Raw genomic sequence first — 25,083 nt, forward strand, 5'->3', positions numbered from 1 at the left:
TAAATGTTTTGCCTTTCCGTAAGCTTATTCCAAGTATTTTGTATTTCAACCTACTGGGCATGTTTTGTAAAATAACACCAACACAGCAGCACGTGAGTAGGTAGGTACCAAAAAAACTACAAAAAATGAGTATACGTTACTCCTTACAAGGGCTACACCACCGATTAAATAAAAATATACCTTGCATTTTGAACTATAAACCAGGGGCGTTATTTTAGTTTTCTTTCTGGGTATGCAAACTTTGAGGCAGGCCAATTATGACATTTCACCAGGCCATTAAAAAAAAAAAAAATTTATATACATAAATGTAGTTAACCTATGTAAATATTCTTTCCTTCTCTTTTATAATTATAATTGAAACCCATAACGACTAATGCAACTTTTAAGTGGCTAGCCACTCAAAGAATTAAAAGCTCATGACTTATAAGTAGGGCTGGGGTTTTAATGCCCTAAAAAAACCCGAAAAATGTACTAAAAAAAATGCTTTTATGATCTACAAATTTTTTTATTTTTAATAATTTTAGTACCTATAAATTACAATAAAAAGTTTTAAAAATGCATTATATAAATCTATTACAAGTGTAAACTGTAAATACACAGTTTTAGTACAAATCTAAAAAAAAAGTTGATTGTCCGATATAATGCGAATTACGAGTACCTACTTATAATCTGTCATTTTTATTTGAAAACCATGTTGGTGTAAAAATCTTAAAATCTTAAAATAAAATTTCAAATTCATACACTTGGTTTTCAAAAACTCAAAAAATGCTCCAAAAACACTAAAATGCCCTAAAAAAATAAGAAAATGACCTAACAATTAAAAAATGCAAAAAAATGTAAAATAAACTTTCTTATTCTCATTCAAATGTACATAAAACAAATTTGTGACAAGACGAGCATTGCACAGTACGCTTTGAAAAACAATGCAAAGTGCATCGAAATCCCAGCCCTACTTATAAGCAATTAAAGCAGCTAGCTAAAGCCATTTCACTAATATATGAAAAAAAAAGGCAAATAAGGTATAATCAATAAAACTAATAAACAAAAAATATACAAAAACTTGAAAAAAAAAATTTTATTTATATTACCTATACATGAAATCATAACGAATAAGTTAATTATGACGGCGCATTGATGGAAGGACAATTGTTAACATTTTTTAGTTAGTGGTGCCATTGCACACCCTGCAAAACCCACCCAAATGACCCTCCTGCTCTTAACGGCTTGAAATCGTTTAGTAATAATTCGTTTTATACATTATAAGTAGTATTTATATGAAAGCTCATTATCACAAAATCGTTGAGTAATAAAAAAAATGTTTTATCCGTATACAACTTATACATGTTCAATGTTATATATTTTGTGATACAAAAAAAAGTACACTCGATAAAACTACCGCCCCTAAAATTCTTAAAATTTGCCACGAAGGGCATTCCCCCCCCCCCCCCAAAACTGTACATACTACACCGATTATTGGTATTTATAATCTAGTGGCAATTGCTAGTTTACACACTCCCGAGTATATTTTGACGGAAGGATTGATGTTACTTATAGTCTATGGGTTAGTTATGGGTAGTCAAAACTGATGCTGTTTTTTGATGTTATTTTGACCAAATTAAAATTAAATAAATTCAATTACAGTTGCAAATAGAATTTTATTATAATAGTTTAAAAAATTACATAAAATAATAATATTTTATATGCCACTAATAGTATTTAATAATAATAGTACAATTCATTATCACATATAATAGCTATATAGGTTAATAGTCTACATAGTTAATGTGTATTACAAAAAAAACATTTTACTGAGCAGTATCCATTGCTTTCAAATCTGATTGAAAATATAATATTAATAAAAATAATAATCTGAGTAATAAAAAATAAAAATAAAAACTTTCCAGTATACTAAAATATTTGTTATATAAAAACAAAAGTTACAAAAGTTAAATAAGTATCAACAATTAATTCAATTTTGTTTTTTTTTGTTTTTTAGCATTGAGCATCATTATTTGAAAAGCATTGAGGTTCACTTGTTCATGAGGTACTGTAACACTGCAGTCAATATCTAAATATACATACAAAAAAAATGTATTCAAATATTAATACATTTTTTATTTGTATGTTAAACTAACTCAATAATAAAAAGTACTTAGTGTTTGATTTTGTTACTGCATAAGTGTAGAAGTAAATTTCAAAGCAATAAGCATTCACAATACTTTATGATAAAATTATCTTTCTTTAAGTGAATTAGCTTAATATTTATAAATTATTATAATAATTTTTTTTTATGAAGTAACAGAAACAATAATAAATAAATATGTTAAAATATACTCATTGAATTTGTCTATTTTCTAAAAAATTTTTTTAAAAAGTAAATATTTTTTTCCATTATTATTTAAAATAACATATAAATTGTATAAATTACTGTTACTTAGGTAACATGTAATTATCCTGGATAATTATAAATATATGAACAAATAATTAACAGTAAATGTTTTTATGAAAATGTTTAATAAGTTTTTTTTTTTTAAAGTTTTTAATCAAATATATCATATTTTAATAAAAATATATCAGTAGTGTGTTGAAGGGGAAAATGTTCCTGGACAGCAAATTTTATACATGGGCTGCAAGTTTTTATATGGGTGAGAAAAATTGCTACTACAAAGAATTGGTAGGGAGAAGAGGGGTGCACAACAAATGTGGGCAGCAAAATCCTAAATACTGGAGTATAATTGTAAATTATTATTCATAAATAAGTTTGGCTAGTTATAATACTGTCCAATTAAAAAAATTAAATGTTTTAACTAATATACCTGATGTGGCACTTCTATTTAACATACTGCTTGACATTATTTTTGGTTTCTTCAATAGATGGTGATCAATTAAACTTTTAGAATTATGCTTTTGAAGATCCATGTTTAGTTTTTGTTGTTTATCATTCAAGATCATACATTCTGAACTTTTATCTAATACTTCGCTCTTTCGTTTATTTGTTTGGACAAGATTTTTGATAGAGCAATTCTCTTTAGATTGAACTGTTGTTTTTGGAACTATGTTTTCAATTCCTATAACTTTTTTCATGTTACAGTTAAGCTGTTGTTGCATATCATCATCACTTGAAGTATCATCATCTAAAATATTTTGCTCATACTCTTTAATGCAATAATTAATCTTATCTATAACTTTATTGCATTTAAATTTGACATGATTATCAGGAACTAAAATTGACATTTTAATAAAAAGTCGCTCCAAACAGACTATTATTTTTTTAATAAAATCAATATCTAAAATGAATACATAAATATTATTTACAATACATAATTAATATAAAAATGTTTGTTCAAATAAACATACTTGAAATTTTATAATTTTTGAATAAACTATCCCAGATTTTTAGTAAATCATTCAATAGTTTTATCTTAGATGTTTCTGTATTAAGGTTTTTATGAAATACAGCATGATAGCCAGGAGAAGATAATCCACAACCTATGTAATCTGTTACTAAATAAAATAGAAGTATTCTTTCCATAGACTCATTACGATCAGACCATTTATTCATTTCATGTTTCTGTGAAAATACAAAATTAAATAAGAATATACTTTATTTAATAGTCCAAATTTTATTTAAATGAAGTGTGGTATCACAAAGTCAAAATAAGTACAATAACTTGGAGTAAAGTTGTTTTGTACAAATACTGATATATTCTGCTTAATAAGAGAACATCACACCTAGATGTGTGTTCTCCATCTTATAGATGAATACTTTTTGAATTAACAGTATACATTTTGTGTTGTTAGCTTTAATATAATAGTGAGTTGATATATTATCAAATGTTAAGGAATAAATAATACCTAGGGAATTTTAAATTCTTTTTTGATAAACATTAAAATTCTCATAACTTGCTTTCAATTTTTAAACATGTACTAATTAAAGGCAACGGAATTCCTTAGATAATATTCTTACCTAGTTACCTTTAAATTTGATAATAGGTAGCTCAATTTACTCTTTTATGAAAGCTAATAATACAATTTAACTAATATATTAATAATTATGTGGTACTTTTGGATATAATTGAAACTATGTACCTATGTTAATGTAATAAGGAAGTTGCAGAGAAAAGAAAATTAAAATTATTTTTACTAATGAGCTTAACCGGAGAAAATGATGTTTGCCTACATAAACAAATTATTTAATCCATAAACAATTATGAAAGTGCATGTAATAGCATAAGTAATTTATCTAATCATAAGGGCAATCGTCAAAAAGTACATTTTGAAAAAAGTTCAAAAATACAAAATATTCTTCTATTCAATTTTAATTTATAATAATATATAAGACTGTAAAGGTAGGTATTTCATACACAATTATTATACATTTATGCTATTTTAATATATAATAATTGACTTAGGTTACAATTCCTTATACTTACATACAGTTTACCATACATACATTGATCTCTACAATATTTATAATTTAAAAAAATAATTAATACAAACTTCCGATCACTCTATAATAATAATAATAATTTAATATAAATAACGTAACTTGCAATTTAAAAATGTTTCTATTGTCAACTTATTATTCGCCAGATTATTTGCTATAATTTTTTGTATTTGTTTACCTAATGGTTCACAACTATATACTAAATTAATTATTAGATTATTAAATTTAGTTAAATTTATTAAAAGAATATTATAATATTAAAATATATAATTTATACCTATAAAATAAATTATATAATTATAAATGAAAATATAATAGAAAACCTACTTTGTATTTTTGACTTTTTGTCAGACAATAAAAAAATGTATCAGGACTTTTAGTAAAACTTTTTTCAAAATGCACTTCGACCGGGATTCAATCATAAGACACCTGCTCTCAGTAAATAGTTGGAGGGTGAGAATGTACGCAAAATATTCTTCATTAGTGTTTCCGTTATTTAATGATTTAATTAAAATACTTACCATCAATTTGAGGCAATCTGTAGATGTTAGTTGAGTGAGAAAATTACACACTGGCATTTGAATTTCACGCACACTTTTCAAAGCTAATACTTCGGCAAAAGTGTATAAACCATTGTCATGTGTAATCAACTCAGACTCGTCAAACATTTTAAAATCTGTATTAAAATACAACCACGTGAAATGGAATGACGACGCTTGCGTAACAGCTCAGTATCCAAATCACGACGGCTTACGTTAACTAATTTATATATTTGTATGTTGGAAATTGAAATGTATAACATTCATGAGAAGTACGAAAATGTAATAACTCATTCGTTACAGTAATGTATAACGTAAATACATCTGTGTCCGGAGTCGAGAAGAAAAACGTATTTCAAGGGGAATGCAGAATGGTCACCGAAAACAAAAATAACACTATAATACTCAATACCATTACTTTTGTCATGCTATTGTGATTCGTGGAGAACCGAAAATGTTAAAAAAGGCGCCAACAATCAATATCATATGTTCAGATTGATAATAAACACGGACTATGTGCTATCATCGATCCAACATAACGATATCGGGTAACAGCCGTCGATTCGAGGGTGGTCAGCCTGTAAGAAACGCAATCGGGTCACAGGTGACGTTGCACGTTTCACAACAAACAGGCATGGGTTGTCAAATCCGAAATCGTCATCATTCGTGCTGGAGCCCGACTTATCGCCGCCAGTTCGACGTCAGTCGTCATCCACTCTGTGTCCGTGGGCTCCGTAGTCGTTACTCCCTTGCGATGACTTTAAAACGGTATTGTGGATCTGTTGCCCGGCGACGACCATAGTGGCTTAATAGGATTGGAGTAGTTCTGTCGATGTGATGCCGACTCAAGTGCTCCATACCAATAGCAACGTCAAAAACGTATTGCAGATAATGAACGCCGAACCGTCGTCAGCGCCCAACAACAATTCTCAACAGCATCTAATGAATGACGAGACGGCAGGTGGTCGTTCGCCGATCACCGGCAGACAGAAGATCACAGTCGTTATACTGTGCTTTGTCAATTTGATAAACTACATGGACCGGTACACAATAGCAGGTAATTATAATTTTTTCTTATCTACTCTCTTCTCGATCCTCGAGGCCTTGTGGGCGACGAAAGTTCGAGGACGGACTTTCCGTGATAAATTATCCCTTCTTATTTAATGATAATATTTATTTGCTCCTTAGTCGATGTTTCCTTAAAATCTGAAAATCAATAGGTACGTCGTGTTGGTAGTTTATATTTGAGTAAATTCATGAGTAATATAAAGAACCATTGCTTGCTGTCAAACAGTTTTTGATTTGATACTGTTCACTTGGACACAACACTAATAACTGTTGGCCATTATTTACTTTATTCTTTCCCTACCTTATTAATAGTATAAGAATTATTTAAAGATACTGAAATTACAAGATAAGAAAATAATTTTGTTTAAAGATAGACTAAAATCTTATGTATCTATTTGAGTACAACATATTATAACTTTGTAATTATTATGAAAATAGTTTTGAACACTATGGAACCAAATATATTTTTATAACAGTGTGTGTGGCTTGTGGCGGCACTAAAATCAAGTGTTCTGAACATAATAACTTAACAATTTAAAAACATTTAAACTTGTTTTATTGCTGTCATCTTTACTACTGCTTACTTTTTTCATAAATATTTAATGCATTTTATATCCCTGTTTATACATTTCATGTTCTAAAAATTCAAAAATAAAAACCTGTTTACAACAAGACCATAAAATTATATATTACCAAAATCCTCTGACAATTAAAATATAATATAGGTAAAGAATTTCTATATGTATAGAAATATTTTACATTAAATAGTGATAATGAAATAATCATTAATTTCTGAACAATAAATAAAAAAAAACAAATTGATTCATTATCATAGCAAATATTCCAATCATTGATAATGCTTGAAACCAAGATTTGAAAATATTTGTTAAACATTTATTGATAACTTACTATTAAATAATACAACAAATTGATGAATTGTTACATTTATGTACATCAATAGGGTAGATTTCAGTGGTTGGAAACAGGTAGGTGAAATCCCCACCCCTTCTTTGTATTTTTTTGTACATATACATATGTATACAAATTAATATAATTTTTAAAAATATGTTGATATATGTATGTATGCAACTTTTTAATGTAACCCCTCTCATTGAAAATATCTGTTCACGCCATTGGTAGACTGTGGTAAATTTCTCAGTAACCCACATAGTAAAAAATAATAATTGTAATGCAAACTTCAGAAAGTACAATTACAACACTCACCATCTGTAATATACTCTAATTAAAACAGTTAACATATCTATCCTTATATTATTATGGATACTTTTATTTTAAATAACACATTTTATAACTCATGTTGATTCAATTAAAAGAGAAGAGAGTTAAATAAGAGTTACTTATTTACAACACAGTTATTGAGGTAAGTAAAAATTGTGTACACATAGAACAAATTATGAAAACTGAATTTATAAAATAAATAAAAAATGATTTGTTTGCAAGTAGTATGTAATACATTAACATCTATATCTCCAAGTCTATTTTGGTTTCTATTGGTTTTTGAAAAAATATATCCATACTTAAAACTTCTTAAGTTAATTTTGTGTCCAAAAATGTTAGGGTAGGTATGTCTTCATAAGTATTAGAAAATTAAGTTACAAAATAAGACATAGGTAGGTTCCAGATACAAGTTTATTTATCAAGTAGGTATGTTTGCCCCATTTTATTCTTCAATAATGCAGTTATTCAAAATCTGATTGATTTTTGTGGTATGATAATTCTTACAGTGTACAATTTTTATGGTTCAGACATAAAAACGAAATACAAGATTCATCATACTGGAATTAAGTTTGTTGAAAGCTACATTCATTTTTTGTAAACATTTGAAAATTGAATATCTACTCAAACATGAAATATCAATTTTTATTTTATTGTAATAAAAAAATGTATTTTGAAACTTTTTCCATTATCTATTTTCATATTATTGTTTTTGTATACACACAATGAAACTCGTAAAATTTAGAATTTTAGACTAATTTTTGATTATATTCCACGTATAAAGTAAACAATTTTGCGGGGGTTCTTATCATAGTCATTCTCATGAGGGTGCCGAACGTGCCCTGGCACTCTTCATAGATACATATAACTAGTAGATAGCCGACTGCCCTATACGGCCAACGTATTGCAATCAAGTTGGTGCGCCATATCCATATGCTATGTGGGGTTTGCTTACATCTGATATCACACATATATCAGTCGGAATTTAAGATATTAAAATTAAAAATTCTTAACAGTCCTCAACTCAGGTTATTCCATTCAGCATAATGTAAACATAACCCACATGACAAATGGCAGTAAAACTCTTGGATAAGAATAATAATTAGTTGGCCATCTAGTAGTTTTATATATCTATAATTTGACACATTGGAACCCTCGGAATTTTGTAATTGGAGCCCAACAATTGAAGTCCCATTATAGGGGCAGTAGAATAAAATGTATTTTTATTCGGAAATATGTGGTAAAATATAATAAAACGTGATAGTATATTGTGTGGCAAGGGTGAACAAATCTCCAAAGACGTATTGCCTTTCCGCACGAACCACACATAATCATTTGCGTTCATCGATCACGGCAAGGGTAATGCCGGGAATTATGAAACAACCAGACTTTTCTACGAAAACAATTTCATGAAAGAAAAATGTTTACAAATTGTAATGCAAGAAGGTTATAATATGGAATATGAATATAAGATGTAACCAAAAGTTTATGTTTGTAATGATCGTAGTTTAAATTTCAGTGTATGGTTGTGTAAGGGATGCACCTAGCACTTTTTGAAATTTGAATTTTGCCGCCCTGAATTGGGGATTCCCACTTTCCAAGTTTTCAACCGTCATCGAAAATTAAAATGTCGGTGCCGGCGTGACGAAAAATATTTCGTTACTAACCTAACCTTCGTGGAATAACTTATTATTATTAATTATTATAACTGCTAGATGTTATTGGTTATACAAAAGTACAAATAATAAATAGACATTGCAACTATCTTAAAAATGATAATAGATTCAAAGAAATAAAATATAACTTGGTAGTTGGTAAAAGTAATTGTATACCACTTATTAATATGTACATTTCTTGTTAAGAGCGGGAGCAAAAATATTGTAGGCACACCCGAAATTTAGGTCTGCCTATGCTAATAGTTATTGTAAGCAGCGCAGTCTGGGAAATAGAGATTGTCCATAAGAAAACAGAATATTCCATCAGAAATGATATAATACCAATATACCATGTAATGAAACCCAAAAATAGTGTTTTTTTGGTTTACTTAATACTTAATTTAGTTTTTCTTTCCATTTTCAATTGTATTACTTAGTTACAGAATACCTACAGTTATTATTACTAATTAATACTTTTATTAAATCGCTCCAAATTATTTCGATCAGCTCAAACTTTCGCCAGCTAAGGCGTTTATCACCCACTCTAGCCGGTTCATATCTGCTTTAAAATTAAACATTTTTTTGCTAATAAACAAAATATTATTCATCTATCGTTGATCTAAGTACAACTTTTGATGAACCTAGTTTTAAATGTTTTAGTTTTTGAAAAATAATTATCAATATGTTGAATAAAACCTAAAATAGTTCGAAAATTTCTATAAATCGTGCAAAAAATTCCAAGGTATTTTGAAAATTTTAGCAGGTCTTGAAAATGTTTACATAAAAATTTGTTCAAAATGTCTATATTATTTAAAATACGAATTGGAATGAAAAAAACAAAATATATTTAATCGGAAACTGGTTTTGCGCAATACTTTCCAATTTTCCCTTTTTAGATTCTGATTACTACCTAATGAATTTATATTACTTTCGACCCTTCAAAGACCTTATTAGATCTAATTTTCTACTTGAATCTAACCGTTTAAGTTTAAAATTGAAGCATTGTATTCAGTATCATTCTGGGTTTTGATGCCTTGTACAAAAAAGTTAACCTGCATTTATACATTGTTATATAATTATTTTATCTATTAAAACAAATTATAACCAACAATATTTTACATACTTTAACTTTCAATTTTACATTATACCCATTATATAGCATAACCTAACCTAACCTGGAAACATATTAATAATTGTATCTGTTTATAAATTGAATATATACTTGGCCAATTCTATATTGGTTCCCGGGCCCTAACCTCACATGCCGAACTGATTGCCGCTTGAAAAGGTATTTTATTATGTTAGGCCGAATCAGTCCCCGTTTAATTACGCGTATTGTTCTTCTCAATTTTACAAGTGTAAGACTGTCAAGCTTAAAGTAGGGTAGGTTAAAAATCTGTGGTTATATGTGTTAAAAAACATAAAATATAGTATATAACATTTAATCTTTTATAGTCAATGATTTGGAAGTTTACCAATCATCACTTAGGTTAACATAACAAAGGTAAAAATACTTGATTAAAAATAAAAATAATAAAATCAATTAAGTAAAATTTTAAATCGTTGGTTTGCAAATTTGAGCAATCTGTCTTCAAATATTCGTGTAAGTTTATTCTCATTAATGTTCTCAGTCATACAGTTTTCTAAGTGTTGGTTATTTATTTCCTGTTTGCTGGTAAGTTTTATTAATTCGAAATTGAATATAACAATTTATTCCATATGCTATGAAGTACGAAGTGTGGGTAAATTTATATTTTGTACTAATTATACATACATAATATGATTTACTATTGCAAAAGAATGCTTAAAATTAAAATTATTTCTATTTGAAATGAACACAAACAGAACCAATTCGGCTCAACTGAATAAAATACCTTTTTGAAATTCGATTATTCTCATCTCCCTCAATAAATATACAAGTTAAAAGATACAGGTTGGCTTATTAAAAATCTAGGTTTAGTTAATAAGTTTTGAATTATACTTGTTCTGTGTTCATACTTCAATTGTGTACACAGAATTATAAAAATGTATTAGAATTATACGCACAATGTGTTGAATGAATAAACTAGACTGACATTAGTTCAAAAATAATTTGAAAAGTCACTCATTAGTGATTTAATTACACCATTATTATTTGGCTATGGGCCCCCGGGAATCAGCGTATAGACTATTTCAACACTTAGGATTAATCTTCTGTGTAGTCTTCAGACAAACAAAAAAAACACAACCAGTTGCTATGATTAGAATATGAAGGACAGTTCTCATCTGAATAAAATAATTTTGTGTCAACACAGGATACTAAATGGTATACTTAAAAAGTATAAAAATATTTAAAACCATAATGTTTAAGTATTAATAAAAATTTCAAAAATATTCGAAATAAATGCATTATTTAATGATAAACAGGAGGTGACAGGAGGGTTGGTGTGAATATAATTGGTAAATCACTCTAAATCCAAAACATTCCGACATATTTCTTAATGATATCTTTTAAATATTTCAATGATTTTCTAAATACTTTCTAGCTTCGATACAAGGCAATGTCAAATGCGTATAAAGTGACTGTTGTGTAAAACCGTACATTATTTAGTGATTATAATAAGGTTTATTCATTATTTATTATAATGATATACAAAACACCTACATGGTACATAGCTGCTATAGTATAGTATACTATGTTGTACTGTGTAGACTAAATTATTTTTTTATTAATTATTTAATCATAACTAGAATACTAACTATAACTTCAATGAAAATCACATTTAACATGTATTATAATTTTACTGTTAAAAAATACAAAATAGTTTATATGTCATAAGTACCTAGTGTATAGTATCTGAATAAAATGTTTCGGGATAGTAAATTGTTCTTAAACTAATAATTATGTGAATATTTTATTTTTTACTTCACATTTTTTGTGGACAAATCATACTGTTTTTATAAATTAAAATAATTTAGTTGACTAGGTAGTTGACTGAATGAACCTATGGGCGCCCACATGAGCCTTTATCGATTTTTTTGTGATTTTTATGTTTAGTGGATGCCATAAAGTCCTACGCTCACATGTATGTCACACTTTCGTCTCCAATATATATATATTTACGTAAAACAGTCAACATGAACAATTTTGCGGTTTCTGCATAATCAAGATAATACACACAGAATGAATATAGGAATTAATAAAAAAAGAGTTTAGCATGTGATAATTTTACATCAAAATATCCCTTATTTAACCTATGTAGAGAAGTTTTTGTATAATTAGGTATGTTTTTAGTTTTTTTCCATGGGAGGCAGATTACTTACTTACTACCACCACGTTAACACTTCCATTACCTACGATCTTCTGCAACCTAAACTATAGTCATTACGCCTATCGTGTACGCCAGCTATTGGGGTGTTGTGACGCTCAAACACCCTATGACCCATTCCATGATGCTCGGAAATCAATGAAACAATATGCAATATTATAATATATTATTATATACGTGAGCACCACGTAAAATGTTTTTATTTCTATGAGTCCTTTATTTACTTATAAAACAAATAGCAATGTTCGTTACAGTTAGTAGATAGTAACTAAATAATAATATTTTTTGATAATTATTAGAAATTAATATAATATATCTACAATAAACTGGAAGTATAGTATGTAGTTTAACCTGATTTAATGATTGCAATTCTATAAACCTTTTCAATTTCTAACATAAGACATATTGATTGACGATTGTATTCAGCTATTATTCATATGTGAGAAGTCAAGTGCGTTTGATGCAATTAATTGAGACTCTGATATAAAAAAAGAATCATTTACATATTATGTATATTAATACTTATATTACCTATATTATATTATTACCAAAAAATATACATATTAAATACACTAAATATATTCAATTACACAATGAATTTTATTTAAGTTATATTCACTTTAAGTAGGTTACTATATTGATTATTATAATGTGTTTCTATAATTCCCGAGTTATAACAATGTGATAATAATTAGATACTTCTTTATATCATTGAATTAAAATAGTGTTCATAGTAATAGATCGATTTCCAAAAATGCAATAACTTTTGTCTTATAACATAAACTTGTGTAAAACCAAATGTCCTTTTAATTCATAAGTGTGTCCAATATTTCGTTGTTATGCCAACACATAATTGGTAAAACATAGTTTTTTTGTGGTATCGCAGTATCGCCACCAGGGGGGTGAACGGTTTGCACAATACTTTTAGTGAAATACTAAAGTCTATAGATATACATTATATTATAATAGTTTTTTGTACATGCAGTGTATTTTTCATAATTTGTAATTTTAATTCGAGAATTATGTCTTAATACATTGTAGTTACCTGAAAGTATGAATGAACCGAAGTAGACTATTTAGGTATGATATCGATGTGGATAGGATATGTTTTGTTTGACTATTAATGAAGGACTCGTTAGTCAGACGCATCTAATAAATGGCCAACCGGATGATTATGACTATAATTGCATTGTTATACTATTGTCTATTATTATTTATCTTATAAAACTAATTGTAATGAAAAATAAAATTAATAAACTAACAATGTAAATACTAACCGATACGATTTTAGAAAATTATTATGAAACTTTAAAACCGTTTTTTCATTAATTCAATTCTAATTTTAGAAGTTTTAACAGGTATCTAATGTCAATGAGTAATGAATAATATCGATTAAGGTTTTAAAATATATTTTTATATTTTTTAATTTTGTTCAATAACTGTTAAAGCATTTGAAACCATAAAAGAGAACACCTCGAATGTATTTTTATATACGTGTATAAATGCCAAAGTTCATTAGTATTGTTGGAACGAGTACAATGTTCTTTTTTAAAATAATCGTAACATTGAACACCTATTCAAGTCGACATGTCTGAGTTGATGCATGTTATATAATATTTTTATCTTTTGTATAATATGTCCTGTCGACTTGACATTTAGTTTACGAAGATTGTTTTTTATTTATTTAACTATTAGAAAAAATTGAACTATAGCTAATTTATTAATAATTATTAATTATCTATTTAATGTCTTCTGTCCCGTATAGTTCTATACCATACGACCATACGATGTAACTTGCCGAAAATACACATTAAACCACTATGCTTGTTTTAAAGGTTCAGTGCAATTGTAGAAACTACAAAGCATAAAAAGGGTAACTACTCTGCTGTACAGTAGGAGTCGAGTGTACATTGTCATTGAGTAGATCAATATATTAAATTTGAATTCAATGATAAATCATTGCATATTATGAAAAACTTTATCTGAGCTGAGACAGTCTGTCAGCCTATTATCGTATACAATTTATATTCCTCTTAATTTATTATAGTAATTTATTTTACTATTAGTAGGTCGTGCAGTACGATATAACCAATAAATACTTAATAATATAAAATTTATCAAAATATTTTGAAAATGTTATCGTATACAAAATATGATATTATTCCTAAAAGTCGTATATCCTTACACTTATAAATTATATTCGATTAATCAGTTTAACTTGAGACAAATTTTTTGCTCATCCACTACGTGTTGGAACATCAGAAAAAAAATGTTTTTGCATCGAAATCCCAGCCCTAATGATAATGTATCATATATTCACATAATTGCATAGTGCTTATATTTGGATTTTTCTACAGATTTTATCCCCAATGTTTTTTCTTTGTGTGTATTATAATATTTATAATATTCAAAATACATTTCTTGTTAATTGTTGTTCAAAGCTTGTTCAATTTTCAAAATCCAATACATTTTCACGATTTGTTAATAATAATGATAAATTAAACATAATATTGTAGTGCTTGACATTAATAACGATTAACGAGTAATGACATTTAAAAAATATATAAATATATAATATCCATATTGTAACTCTTAGGTTTTCAAGTTTTCAGCTAAAGATTTTTTTTCTCCATGGTGATAAAAATGTTTGATACAAATATGTGTTAATAATTCAAAGCGGTATAGAATCTACACAACGTAGTTAACGTTCCACCATTAATCTTTTGATATTGTTGTTCTACTAATAATATATGATGATTATGCTATCTCAAATATTAGCTATTAATATTTGCATATGTAGTTGAACAATTAATGGTATTATACTATTATGTATAAGATGTTTTAATTTAAAAATAAACAAAAAATTTTTATTGTTAGTATTATCATTATTTTAGTACTGCCATGTACGCTGCAACGTAATAATAACGTCGTTTATTTAATTTATATAAAAATATTATATTGACGAGTACAAAAATACAAAAATTTGAATTTGAATTATCTTAACGTTTCCATAAAATATGTTTTGTCTGTATTTAGGTATAGTTATTATTAATAGTTGAAAATTGAAAAATAATAACGGTTTGTTAGCTCATTTGATAAGAAATGGGTTTAAAATAAGAGAAAATTTGATATTTTGTACAAAAAAACGCGGAAAAACTTATATTTTACTTTAAGTAGGTATATAACAATCGTCCATACATAAAAAACAACTTTTCCTTCTCAGCTTTAATGGTGTACAGAATACAGAATACTGTCATAATAATGACGTTATCGTCTTTAGCGAATGGTGAATATACATTATACATACATATTTACCACCACCCGTCGGCTGTCATATTTAAATATGATGCAGTCTTACAATATGTTTATTTATAACCTGAAATTATTTACGCACAAGTATACGTAAAGAAATTATTTCTAAGGCCATGCTAGGTTTCAATATTTTATTATAGACTTATTTCATCAGATACCCGTGTCCCGTATTTAAATAGCAATTTTTCCTCTTTTTTCAACACAACATCAACGATTCTTGCTTTATTTTATTTTATCATGTTTATTAATAATTTTGTATTTATAGTAAGTCCAGTTTAATATAACCTTTTCACTTTTCAGACTGTGATTTAAGTAGGTATGTGGAAAAGAAATTGTATAGTTTTTTTTTTTATTGAACTTAAACCCGGCGACTAAGGCCATTAGCTGTTGTAGGGGTTATGAATTGTGGTAGGGGTAAGGTTGGTACTGTAGGTTGGTTTTTTTTTACAATTGTTACGGTTATTACGGTTATTACAGCAGGTAGCAAACATGTGTAGGTAGGTGTGGCAATGTGCTGAACTAATATGAACCCAGGTGGTCACCCATCCGGGAGCTAGTAGTTGTGGCCGTTACTTACTCCCAGTCGCATTCCGCGACTGGTAACTGCCTACGTGCCTCACCGAGCCACAAAAAAATTGAATAGTTTATAGTATATTATATGTAATATAATGTTCATGTAAACTTAAAAATAAAGATTAAAGCGAGCCGAGTGAGGTTAAAAGGCCCTGTGAGCGATAAATCATGTGAATATATCTGTAATAGAGTATTTTGCAAGCCTTCGCCACCAACCACTATAATACTTCGGCGGAAAAACTTGAGCACTGTAACAATAATATGTTATACATGAATGTATTCTTTTTAAATGGTTTACGACATTGAAATGCGGGATCATCATCATAAGAGCGTTATAATATTATTAGTTATTAGTGACTTATTACATTTTACGTCGGAAGATAAATACCCTGTCGGCTGCAGTACACACGAGTACCCGACGCATAATATAAATTATAATAGTATAATAGTATTATTTATTATAATACTATAATAACAGTCGCCCTTATTGTATGATGTATACGCATTAATACGATGATTCGTGTTTGTTTGGGCTTCATCCGTCGAGAAAAAAAGTACATTACGCTTATTATACGAGTTTCCTTATTGTTAATGCAATAAACTAATAACGTATATAATAATACACCATAAATCACAATGCCTGTCGGGGCCATCTGTTCTTCTTCGCGACGTGCAACGCGAGGAAAATGTTATTGTACGCGCCGCGTCTATTGCTGGAGAATCCCCGGAAGTGTCCGACGTTACTCGGAGCCGTGTATTTATCATATTATTATATGTACAGACGACGTAAATAAATAAGATAACGCCACGGCCATATGCCACCAGTGTACAATATGGACTGGAGGATAATATTGAGGGATCCCGAGGCTCGAACACGCGAAGAAAGCGGTAGCAGCGCGTTTTGTTCGTATTATACGTATTTTTTCCCTCCGATCGCCCTTGTATAACCGTATAATTTATTTTATTAGCCATGACTACCGTACAATATTATGTCTACAAACCGTGCTCCGGGTCATGGAACTGCACTATTATAATATAGTTTCTCCTGGTGTCTTGGCCGTATTGTTTAATTGTTCGTCGCATCCTTTTAGAATTAGTGCCCACCCACAATATATTCATACAATGAAATACCATCTCGAAATAATTTATACTATATACGTTCGTCTCGCTTTTGTGGACGTAGGGCATATACATACTACATACCAATATCAGCTACAATATTATGGGTAATGATTATTTAATTACACTATCCTAACCTACATCGCTAGCCATGTAATTGATTACTAATGACGACTGTACGAGTAGACGTATATCATTCCATCAAATCAATATCATCAATAGATCACGAATCATGATGTACATTCCTCCCTTTTGAGTGACCAATATTTTGAATATTTTGTTAATTTGTACTTAAAACACGATGTAATAACTGTACAAAATATGCATAAGTTTAGACTTTTTAAACAATATTAAATTGTATTGTGTGTAATATTATTTATAATAGATCGCGTAGTTGTGTGTATAACACATAATTCTAGTTTTTTGAAATAGTCGATCAAATCACAATGTACATTGTCTATTATTTAATCAAATAATTTCGGATGAATAATATTATAATTTATTACCTCTTAATTATATATTATTTTCTAGGTATTCTAGTCGATATTCAACGCCAATTTAGAATCGGAGACGACAAAGGTGGCCTACTGCAAACCGCATTCGTCATAAGTTACATGATATGCGCTCCAGTCTTTGGCTATCTGGGAGATAGATACAATAGAAAATACATAATGGCTTTCGGCGTATTTCTGTGGTCATTAACTACATTCGTCGGTTCTTATATGAACGTAAGTCTTATTAGATTAAAGTTTGTTTTTTTCTTTCAAATTATTTTTACAGCAAAATTTGTTCACAGGAATATTATTTATTTTTGTTCTTCCGGAGTTTGGTTGGTGTCGGTGAAGCTAGTTATTCGACTATTGCGCCTACAATTATAAGTGATATGTTCGTAAAGGACGTGAGGTCGAAAATGTTGGCTCTATTTTATTTCGCCATACCCGTGGGAAGGTATAATATCTGACCTCACAGTGTTTTAATTCCGGTCGAATATAACTCATTATTTCATGATTTTTATTTAGTGGTTTAGGCTATATCGTCGGCTCGGAAACCGCTAGGATTCTCGGTTCTTGGCACTGGGGATTGCGTGTCACGCCGCTGCTCGGCATGTTGGCTGTCCTCCTGATAATGTTCGTTATGGAAGAACCCGAACGAGGTCAGAGCGAAGGGTATTCTCACTTGACCACAACGTCTTGGTCTGAGGACATACAATTATTGTGTCGGAAGTAGGTGTTTCTATCTACGCTCGATTATATTTATTTTTGTGTACCCTACCTACATCACTTGATCGTTTTAACAGTCGGAGTTTTATGTTGTCCACTGCCGGATTCACTTGCGTGGCTTTTGTCACGGGTTCTTTGGCCTGGTGGGGTCCCCAAATTATGTGGTCTGGACTTAAAATGCAAGAAGGTTACGAGGACGTGACGATAAACAGGTAGAATTTTTAGGGAGATAGAATATAATATGATAATCTTTTTATTTACGTATAATATTACGGGTGTGCTTTATCTACATTTTTTTGTCTTTATATTTCTAGCGTATCGCTGAACTTTGGAATAATAGCTATGGCGGCCGGTCTTATCGGTGTGCCTTTAGGTTCATACATGGCTCAACGGCTGAAAGTGCACTATCCCAAAGCAGACCCGTTGATCTGCGCTGGCGGTCTTCTGATATCGGCTCCACTGCTGTTTCTGGGACTAGCGCTTGCAGACAAGTACAATTATCTTGTGCTGGCTCTGATATTCTTTGGTCAAGTTTCACTGAATCTTAATTGGTCGATCGTAGCCGATATACTATTAGTAAGTGTTTTGAAATCACCTAACGAAATTATGGCTAGGTACAGGTGTATATACATAAGGGTCAAATAAGGTGAAGCGAAAGATCAACAGTTCGCCCCTGTTAGTCGGTGTATGTAAAAAACCTGTAAAAGTGTATATTATACCTACAATGTTCGAGCTAGAACGAACACGTATTACTACAAACTATTGTGCTAAAAGGTTATAGACTTATAGTGGTTATACAGTAGTCTTATGGCCAAAGTAGCAAGTCAAAACTTAACTTATTATTTCTTATTCGTTTTCAGTTGTTATCGTCATATACGCATTAGCGTAAATAAGTGTGTCAACATTTAAAATTTAAATTTAAAAAGTACAGCTTATTTATTCATTTACATAGACACTGAAAATAGTTAATTATACCAAATGATATATTTAAGGCATGTCTGTACACTCATTATTTCGTAAAGTTAACTTTTTGAAAATATTCTTATTTGATGTAATTTTAGGACGGTTTGAAATAAAATTATGTCCTACTATTTTTTTTTGTTATAATTGTTTTTTTTTTAGGTGTTTTATCTTTTTGAAAGACACCATACATTTTTAAATCCACGGTCCTAAGCACAAAAGTTTATTTTTAACATTTTTTGGGAGGGTAGAATCTAACAATTTTTTTAATTCTAACATTTTATAGGTATTGATATTGAAAAATAGTTTTTAACTATCGATATAGATTAAATGAATAGAAAATTGTTATTAATAGATTTTAAAAATTGCATGGCTGGTTTTAAAAATTAGTTTCGGCTCAATGTATATAGTTATCTTTTTTTTAAAAATTTAAATACGCCACTACCTTAGCAGCAAATTCTTCGTGGTATTTCAATCTATTAATACTAAATTTTGAACTAGTAGTTTATGAGTTATAACACTCAAAACTTTAAATGCTAATGCTAATAGATCTCCCTATATACATATCTATACATACAATAAATACACACATATATGCGTATATTACACTAACAGTAGTAACTCGATAACTCGTAAGTTGGAAGCCCAAATAGACAACAATCCAAACGAATGTAAAATGATTGAAAACCAATAATGTGTTGAATTTATTTATAATCTACATGCGTACTGAATATTTTTGAGCTCAAACTCATGATTTAATAACAATTTTTTAATTTTTAATTTTAGTATGTCGTCAGTCCTACTAGACGATCAACTGCTGAAGCATTTCAAATTTTGTTTTCACATGCATTTGGAGATGCTGGTAGCCCATATCTCATTGGAGTGGTAAAATTTATGAATCATTTTTGCTTACCTAAACTACATAGGTGCAATTTAGGAGTCACTGCAATAACAAGCAACAACTACATTTATGTGGTACTGTCTTGTTATTGCACTGACACTTTTAAATTTAATGGGGGCTAGAAGGACAGAAATAATAAGTCTCTTAAGAAATTGTTGACCAACATACCCATGAACATTTTTAGTTGTATATATATTTATTATTACTTAGAAGGATGCTTCACAGATATTTGTTGTCTCCGTCTTACAAGTGCGTAACATCGCAAATTTACGCTCAGCAGATAACATTAAGCTCCGTTAGTCTAAAAATTACAGTGAATCAACCTTTCATGAAACTTGATGATAAGAACATTGCCTGTGTTCGTATGGGAGAGGGGGGAGTTGGCGATAGTTAAATTTAAAATGTTCATAACTCACTTAAAAACTGAATCATCGTAAAAAAACCCACATACAAGATACACGAATAATGTTCCTACCGTCAAGTTTCATAATAGGTCGATTCACTCTAATTTTTAAACTAACAGAGCTGAACGTGATCTGCTAACCGTAAATTTGGTATGCTACTCACTTGTATGATGGAGAAAACAAATACCTGTGTAGCTTCCTCTTAAAGAATCCTTCGAAGAATCCCAAGTGTCGTAAGCCCCCAAAAAATTGCTTAACTTGCTGCTTCTATGATAAGCCATCTAGTGTTTAATAAATTACGTTTGATTGTCAGATTTCAGAAATTTTAAAAAAACTCTTTGCAAAAGGGAGCTTACCAGTACTTATGGCTTCTATGACATTAGCCAGTAATAATTTACAAACCTCCATTGGTGACAAACAAGATAACATTAACAACTTCCACAGTCTTCAATATGCATTGTTCATTACAAGTTTTATTGAAGTATTAGGTGCAATGTTTTTCTTCTTTACTGCTTCCTATATTGTCAAGGACAAGGAATTAGCAGAAACAGAGACTCCAGGTTGGCCAAGCTACACTCCTATTGTAAATTAGTATATATATGTATTTTAAGTCTCAATTATTTATAAGTAAAAATGGCTAATTCGGCCTAATCACTAGTCTAAAAACATACATGACACAATTATTTTTTAACATTTTTACAATGGCTACAATTATTGTGTTCTTATAATTTATTTATTTTTAATTGAATTTTTATGGACGTTGGTTAATTTTGTGCATTATTATAATTTTATTTTTTTTTGGTTTGCATTAATGCTTGCTCACACATTTTTCCTATTCTTCTTGTGTTTTCTTTCTATACAACTCAACATCATGAGCTTGATAATTTATATTTGTATGTATACTCTCATTTAATACAATACAATAATATGTGGCTTTGGCATTTATGTTTTTGTAATATATAATGTGTTATTGTGATATATTTTGATACTGTGTTCTAATAATTTTAATTATTAATACATTTTTTTATCGTCCAATAAAAACTAGGTAATATCAAACGGACTTGAACAATTTTTATAAATGAAATAGCAAATAGGAACATCTTGAACTTTTTGTTCATTTGACTGAATATAATATTTAATAACTGTGACTCAGTTTTCTAATAATAAAGTACAAATTTAAGTACAAATAAAATTGGCCTTTATCATTGATCCAATATATCAGAATACTCTCATTTTCTGTTGTATGAAATAAAACTTTAAAATATTATGTTTCATATTTTCATATTTTTTTTTTTTAATAATCCCTGCATTACACATATAATATATTAATAATATGTGACTCATGTAGGTTGCTACAATATATTGATTTTTTTACTGGTCAGTTGTTTCTTGAAATTAGTTTTTGGATACAAGTATTACATATTAATATTAAAGAAAAGTGGTGATCAATTATAATTTATTGCGTTACCAACAATTTATGTTGATCAGTGGTTAGTTGAATCTAAGTTTTATAAGGCATCAGCCTCGTTTAACCCTTTAAACTTTAAGTATAACTACACTGGGGACATATTATCATAGTTCATAAGATGATTGTATCTCTTTACTCTTGTTACCCACTTTGGTATACTTAAATTAATGTGGGAGTTATTTTATTTTTTAAATTTTGTTTTTGATCAATATATAAAATAATGCATTTGAGAACTTATACATCACCCTTTAGAACTCAGCCGCGAATCCTCAAACAAAAGTCTGGAATCTAATAATTATTTTTGCTTGTAAGTGACTTTATTAAGTTGGGTCACTTAGTCTTTATTTATCTTTCAGTAATGTGATTTAATCATATTATATTTTGTTATTAATTATCTTTCTTTGATTTTAAAAATGTATTTCTCCGGGTAAAAGTTTGGTTATTCTGTCAAATACTCAACATGTTTTATTCATAAATGTTGTGAAATCATAAGTGTTTTTAAAATTTTAAATCCAACAGATTTTTTAGTCGTGAAAATGGCGGTATCTTCAAATTAAAAATAAAAACTAATACTATAAATAAAATATATGCATGGTGAATTCTCGTACGCGATTCAATACTGAGTAATAGTTTACGATAGAAATGTAGCATGAAGAATAAATACAAGTGTGATGTGGTGTTATGTACATCGAAATGGTTTTTTGTATTTTTACTGTGTTATTGGTTTGTAAACCACATGACTCTTTTTACCGGACCTTTGAATGGATACCCCCGCCACCAACCACAACTTTTCAATCTAGGTATATGTGTTACGAACCGTACACCCCAAGTCATGCGGTTCTGTTGTTTTTTACGATTTCTATACATAGTGTTGCGGTTAAAGGGTTAATGAAGAGTTAGCCGCCTCTTGATATTTTAAGAACAGTGGGTGGGTAATAATTTAGTATTTACTACTAAGAGGTAGAAAATATAACAGTACCTAAATGTCTTTATCGGATTTTGGATAGGTGAATAGAATATTGGAATATTAGGTACCTACTTGCCTTTGAAAATTTCAAGTTAGGCTAGCCACTGACTGTAACTACTATTCTACTGCCAACTGTAAGCAATTTAATAACTGTTAAACTGTTCAATGGACATAGACATTTACATTTTTTATGTCTTAGATAGTGGATATCACGTAATTTTAATTCTTACTTACTTGCCAATCTATTGCACTTATGTGGACCCAGAAGCACACGTTAAATACGTATTTAACCATATCTATGCATGAAACATATACCTGTTTTAAATAATTAAATCTAATCGAAGGATTAAAATACATAGTGTTATTAATAACTACGACGTATTAAAACGGCAAATTATTAACATATTGTTTTAGTTGTATCTATATAGAATAATTATCGTCTTCATTATCGTAAACACGTCATCGTGCCAAGTATATCTACAATCTTGTACATACAAGTAAACACTAAATGGTAATTTAATATTATAAAATCCAACACTAACGATATTGGTGATTGCTAATTTGTGCGGTATGGATGATGTGGTTTTACATGTAATTTTATAATATTGTCTAATATCTTCGCTTAACTATACTGGTTGTTTATACAATACGCTTTGTTGGGTTTTCACTGTTTTCGGCACACAATTTTTTTTCTTACGACATCATTGTCATTTTGTTTCTTTTAAACAACATGAATTAATTTCAGCAGATAATGGACCAGTTACTGTTCAAAACAGGTATCCCGTGGACGAAACACGTTTGCACGGTCATTCCAATCCCCGTTTTGTAGCCTAAAACCAATGAAAAAATAAAAAGAATGACAATAAATTTCATTTTGTGTAAATTTCATTTGCGAAATGCTTGAGTTGTTGTTACGTTACAATATTGCAATTTTATGTCTCACTGTATTACACTGTCGTTTGTTAACTGAAAAACGCATTCGTCTTACATACATACCTAATAATAATGTAAATGTTCACATTAAATCTATCTGTGATACTTTGAATATCGTAAACTAACTCAAAATCATAATAATTATTTAATACAACTGTTAATTATGTATAGAAAGTAACATGATTGTACCCACTATTATAAAATGTTAATCTGAAAAAAACTGCCCTTGTTAATCTGTTATAATAGTAAAGCTGTTGATGTTTTTTTGTATTTATTGCCATAATTTTGTATTTGCACACTGGTAAATTTATCTGAGTATTAATATTTATTATGTATCTAATTTATTTTGTGAAATAGTCGTAAGAATTTTTTTTGTAAGTTTGTACAGAAATTATGTTTTTTTTTATATGAATATTAAACAAATAAAATGTTTGTGGAACATGGACTTAATACATTATAGTAGGTAATTATAACATCTTGTAGAATTAAACTACAAAATTGGATTGAATAATGAACAAAATGTCTTTGTATAAATATCAACGAACTGGGATGGTTATATTTAATCAATAAATTAGGTACCTATATATACATAATACATGTATATAATATAGGTAATATAAATAAAGGTCATAAAAAAAGTGATTCTTTGTTTATGATAATTCAATTGAATCATTACAATTTCAATTTTTCATTAAATCATATATTTATGAACAACTGGTTCTAACTATTTGAATTTTGAAAAACTCATAGTATTGTAATGTATCTACCCGAGTAAGAGTATTCAAATACACATTTTAAATACTTCTGAAAAAGTATTTCAACAGTGTATTTTAAATATTTTCTTAAAGTATCCATACTTTCAAATAAAATAAAAATAGAAATTGAGAATACTTACTTATAATAATATTTTTTTTTAATGTGAATAACACATCAAACACTTCAACAACAAAAAACAGTTTGACACTTAAGTTCC

General features: G+C 28.8%; 2 protein-coding genes across 3 annotated transcripts; one reads left to right on the forward strand and one right to left on the reverse strand.

Moving 5' to 3' along the window:
* Positions 1–1,680: 1,680 nt before the first annotated feature.
* Positions 1,681–5,446, reverse strand: LOC111029357. The gene is made up of 4 exons (XM_022308323.1): positions 4,969–5,446; positions 3,358–3,571; positions 2,817–3,287; positions 1,681–2,068 (listed from the first exon to the last, which is right to left on the reverse strand). The coding sequence occupies exons 1-4, from the start codon at positions 5,113–5,115 to the stop codon at positions 1,965–1,967; spliced, it is 936 nt and encodes a 311-aa protein (XP_022164015.1). The 5' UTR covers positions 5,116–5,446; the 3' UTR covers positions 1,681–1,964.
* A 181-nt stretch (positions 5,447–5,627) lies between these two features.
* Positions 5,628–24,380, forward strand: LOC111029356 (protein spinster). 2 transcript variants are annotated; one of them, XM_022308322.1, is made up of 9 exons: positions 5,628–6,043; positions 17,789–17,985; positions 18,054–18,205; positions 18,277–18,480; positions 18,555–18,689; positions 18,792–19,053; positions 20,224–20,322; positions 21,056–21,302; positions 23,926–24,380. In XM_022308322.1, exons 1-9 carry the CDS (start codon positions 5,824–5,826, stop codon positions 24,009–24,011), a joined length of 1,602 nt encoding a protein of 533 aa, XP_022164014.1. In that variant the 5' UTR covers positions 5,628–5,823; the 3' UTR covers positions 24,012–24,380. The 2 variants fall into 2 exon arrangements, with proteins under 2 accessions (XP_022164014.1, XP_022164013.1); XM_022308321.1 differs by having other exon boundaries at positions 5,824–6,043; positions 23,923–24,380.
* Positions 24,381–25,083: the final 703 nt, after the last annotated feature.

The sequence above is a fragment of the Myzus persicae genome, unplaced genomic scaffold (assembly GCF_001856785.1).
Source record: "Myzus persicae strain clone G006 unplaced genomic scaffold, MPER_G0061.0, whole genome shotgun sequence".
NCBI lineage: Eukaryota > Metazoa > Arthropoda > Insecta > Hemiptera > Aphididae > Myzus > Myzus persicae.